The sequence below is a fragment of the Eurypyga helias genome, unplaced genomic scaffold (genome assembly GCF_000690775.1).
Source record: "Eurypyga helias isolate BGI_N326 unplaced genomic scaffold, ASM69077v1 scaffold48572, whole genome shotgun sequence".
Lineage (NCBI taxonomy): Eukaryota > Metazoa > Chordata > Aves > Eurypygiformes > Eurypygidae > Eurypyga > Eurypyga helias.
In genome coordinates, this window is record NW_010238840.1 from 5,569 (window position 1) to 10,205 (window position 4,637).

The 4,637-nt window shown below is 40.1% G+C and overlaps 1 protein-coding gene across 1 annotated transcript in view; it reads left to right on the forward strand.

Moving 5' to 3' along the window:
• Window positions 1–4,424, forward strand: part of LOC104506856 (transmembrane 9 superfamily member 3-like) — a gene marked incomplete at its 5' end in the record, with an annotated part of 8,593 nt that extends 4,169 nt beyond the window's left edge. The window contains one exon of the mRNA XM_010147958.1: window positions 3,090–4,424. Coding sequence (XP_010146260.1) covers window positions 3,090–3,157 — 68 coding nt within the window. The remainder of the gene's footprint in view (window positions 1–3,089) is intronic.
• Between the last annotated feature and the right edge of the window lie 213 nt (window positions 4,425–4,637).

Below are 4,637 nucleotides of genomic sequence, written 5' to 3' on the forward strand. Positions count from 1 at the left end.
TTGCTGCCATTGAGGTCTAACAAAGACATCTGTGTTAGAGAATTGTGCAGTGTGCGTGCTACTGCCTGTACGTCTCCCGTGAAAAGTGTGTAGAGCTGTGCTTTCGATGCTCGTGCGAATGGGCGTGTGCAGTATCACACAGTCGGATATGAGACAAGCTAGTCAGGGTCCGAGGCAGCCACAGGGAAACTCTCTGTGGGCTTGTATCATCCAGCTCTGGTTTTAGTGCCTCTGACTATGCTTAGTGAACTCAAATCCCACATATAGTGGGATGCTTTGATCCACAAAGTCTGCTGCCCACTGCAGAGCATCTTAAGTTCTGGGACTGGGCAGTAGGGACCCCATGAGAACTTCCAAACCTTTTGAGCTCCTTGTGCTTCCCTTGCTGACAGAGAAAAACAGAACTTACTACCCAGCTCATTGGGTGGTTAGGAGCTAGGTAGTATAGGAAGACCTCTTGAAATACCACACTTCAGCATCCAGATAAATACTGTAAGTATGATTGAAGAGCTTTAAAAAAGAAAAAAAAATTATGCTTACAAAGTCACAACTGTAGCAAGTACTAATTGGTTTGAGGTAATAGATGGGAATGAATCTATTTCTGTTTTGTGGTTGCTCTTCCTCGCTATTTGGATTTTTCTGTTTATTTAAAAGCTTGTTGTTCTGCTGAAATATGCTTGCAGTCTATTTCTGCTAAACAAATACAGGTCATAACCAAGTTAAACACCTTATTAGATTATGTTTATAGTAAATAAATAAAATCATTCCCTTTACTATGGAATTTTTATTCAAATGAGCCAGCTGTCCTGCATTTGTTTCAGGAGGACATTCTTTAGTTGTCATTGTCTAGAGTTTCCCCCTCCTCACCCCATGTTTTATTCAATGCCTGTGAAGCAGCCTTGAGGCTTAACCCCTGCTTTGGGTATTGGCCATTGGTGGCCTTCATGGATAAGGCTCCTGCAATTCAGAATAGGTTACGATTTGGTTATGGGGTTGAGAGCTCGTGGTTTCATGTGACTGCTGCTCTCTACTCCTCCCCCTCACTTCCATCTCATGTACACATTCTCTAGATCCCAAATGAAACACAATTAGTGCTTTGTTCTCTCAGATCTCTGTGATAGCTGGCATCACATCACTAGAGAAACCCTCAAAGAACAAGTCTGAGTTTAGCAACTAAAAATGGGCATTGGATCTGTTGACAATGTCTGCTTTAACAGGTAAAACTCAGTGAGTCTTAAAACAGGAGTTCAGTGCCATTGTTTTGTCCATTTATTGCTTAAGACAGAAGATGAGTTTCTTGACAGGCTACAGAAAAACCTGCGTGTGCTCCCACGTGAGTCCAGGCTCCCCTTCTCTGCACAGCCTGTGCTGGGGTCTGTCCGAGTGCTGTACTGGCCTTCTTGAACTGCCAGACCTTCTCTCTGCTGTGTCTTCAGCATGGTTAATGCTTGCAAGCAGTGACCTTATTTTGAGTGTGCTCTATTTGTTTTAATCAAACTGTGCTTTGTCCAAGTTAGCGATACAGATACCTCCTTTGCTGGCCAGTGGAATGGTTGTCGTGATATTTATACACCTTGAAAGGCTATGCAACACAGAGGCTGACTCCAGAGGCTCTTTACGACTCTGATAGCATTGAAATGATGCATCAGGTTGGCCTTGTGCAGATTTCCTGATTAGATAGGAATGTTGGGCTTTTGGGAGTCTATAACCCAAAATTCTGTGTGAGTTCAGTGCCTGACCTTATGAATTATCTGAGCAGTCCCCAGGATTCAAAGAATTCTCCAGGTTCTGAATAACTCTGTGGTTAGCAATGCTAGCTGCAGGACTGTACAGCCTTAATTTCTAAAGGGAAAAAACTGCTTTATATTGAAAATGAAGTTTAGGCAGAAATGTTTTTAGCGTTCATTAGGCTTTTGTATTTAACACATCTTATGCAAGTCTGGTGCATCCCAGATCACTTGAGAATGAAGTTTCATGCCTTGTTCTGGGCTTTTCTTTATTGCTTCAGGGAAACAAAGACATTTGTTTACAGTCTGTTCTTTACTGAGCATCCAAGTGTTTGATGTTAGGAGTTCTTTTATGTGTACTGAGTTACAGGCCCTGACTTCTCTATCCTTTTTTTCCCATGTTTTATGATGTGTTACTCCAGCAATCTAACAGCAGTTCTCTTTAATTCTTGCTTGATTTTTCAACTTTGCTTCTAACCTGAGAGTTAGCCAAACTGACTTCCACAAGGCCGATTTCCCCTCAGTTTGCTTGGAAAAGATGAAGGAGAAGCACTGGGGTATTCCCTGCAGATATTGTAGGATAGCAATATTTGCTGAGCCTTGCAAACCTGAGGTTCTGGGTTTGACTGGGAAGGTTGCTGAATCTCTTTCTCAGAAGAGAGCTTGGTCCAGTGCACTTCTTTCATTTTTCTAGTTGCCCTTACTCCTGTAGTACTTTGGCTTTAGCATAAACTGTTGCCCCTATCAAAAACCCAGTGACCTGTCCTTTATTGCCGCGTTGGCGATGCGTACTCTGCTCATGACTCTTACTAATTTGAAAACCACGGGTTGCAATTTCCTTTAACTACTAACTGCTACTAGTTTAATCTCTTTGTACAGACCTCCTTGGGGTTGAAAACTCCTGGGATGGGGGCCTATTATTATTTGTGCCTTGTGGGAAGGAAAAAGCCATCTGCCAATAAAACTCTCATCCAGAAGGCGTGTAACTTACAATAAAAACCCGCCCTCCCATCCACCTTCCCTGCAGAGTGGGTGATTGTATGTTTTTTGCCCTCTGTTCAGAAAAAGGGACCCGGTTATTGCCGGCAGTAGGGGGGCTGCTATATTTATCGAGGCCAAGTGAGCATGGCCTCTTGGTAAGATGGTTTAATGGATTTAGATTGCTAGACTAGGGGAGTTTTTGCCAGACGTGCACTGGGAGCACGGATAATTAGAGTTTGAGAACAAGTATTGCAGGTAAGTAATTTTCTGTGTGCAGAGTGCATGGGTTCTGTGGCTTTCTCTGCGTAAGTGCTTTGTGTTGCTGTCTTGTTTCGGTGATCAGCTCTCTAACGTCTTCAACGTTGTCGGTTTGTTTTGCAGGAGCTATTGGTTACATGGGAACAAGTGCCTTTGTTCGAAAAATCTACACTAATGTGAAAATTGACTAAGGAAATAAGAAAATTGAACTATGGATCAGTTCCTGTTTTCATGGGGATGAACTGGCACAACAAAAAGCGCGAGAAGAGATTTGGGTTTTAACACTGGGCACTGTATGAGTCTCCATTTTGTGGATGGCTTAAAGTAACATCTATTTCATTGATCCTAGGTTCTTACTGACTGCTTTCTCCAACTGTTCACAGCAAAATGCTTGGATTATATACAGTAGGCATTACTACAGTACGTGGCTAATCTTCCCCAAAAAAACAAAAAACCTAGCTCATTAAAGATGAATAGACTAGCTCTCTTCAGTGAAGAGGACAAACGGTTTATTTAAAGCATTTGTTCCATTCAATAAAAAGAGGGAAACTTGGCTGCTAAAACTACTTGATTAGTAGTCTTCCTGGTACTTAACATTTCTAAATTATGTAAAAATGCTGTTCCAGAAAGATTACTCTTCTGATTTTTACTGCCATTGCCAGGGTAGGAGGTATGTTTTGTATTTTGACTCCAGGTGCTTTTTGGTTTATTTGCGGTATCAACTATACCCTACACTCATTTGTTTAAAAAATAATTTAAAAATATATAAAAACCCCATATGCATGTAATATATCAGCTATTGTTCTAGTTGGACCAACTTCCCTTTATTTATCTTTAAAGTAATATCCAGCTACATTTTAAATCCATCCAAAGAAAATACAGTCTGAAGACGGGATGTGTTCTCTGCAATGCAATTTACTGTACAGTTAGAAAGCAAAATGTTAAATGAAGAGGATTGTTTTTTAATAAACACTTTGAGGTCTAGATTAAAACAAAACCAACATTTTAACTGAATGTCTAAAGTGATTCTCCTTTTTTCCCAGTTAGTATTGCTTTTTTTTTTTTGGGTTTGAATGAAGATTTTTCTTTAGACATCATTATACAAGGGGTAATAAGTGTATATAACATTAAATAATGTAACTTAGGTGTAGATCCCAAATGTATTTGGATGTACAGATTTACTACAGAGTACTTTTCTGATGATTCGGTGTAAAAATGTGTGAATTTGGGTGGCTTTTTACATCTTGCCTGCCATTGCATGAAAAGTTGGGGTTTCTTCACAATGTGTGTATGTTATGCTTTTCTGTTCTATTTCCTTTCTCAAGCTCTTACAGGAATTAAATTTGTAATTTAGAACATTTTAATTTTTGTTAATCCTATCTGGACACTTGTGTAACATCCGAAGCACAGTTGCTTTAGAGTGTTCAGAAAAAGTAAAATAAACTTTTCAGACAAAAACGTTCTGACTGTGAAAGTAGCTGAGTTTGCAATTGAAAAGGCAGTACTGCTGAACGCCAGTTTCTGTATACAATATTAATGTGGTTTTCAGATATCAAACCCCCACGCTTCAAATTCAGAATTTGCTTCAGAAAACAGTGCCAAAGTGGACGGATGACCTGCCCAAAAAGATTCTTCTTGGCTGAACGGTTTGTGGAGAAATCTGTTTTGTGA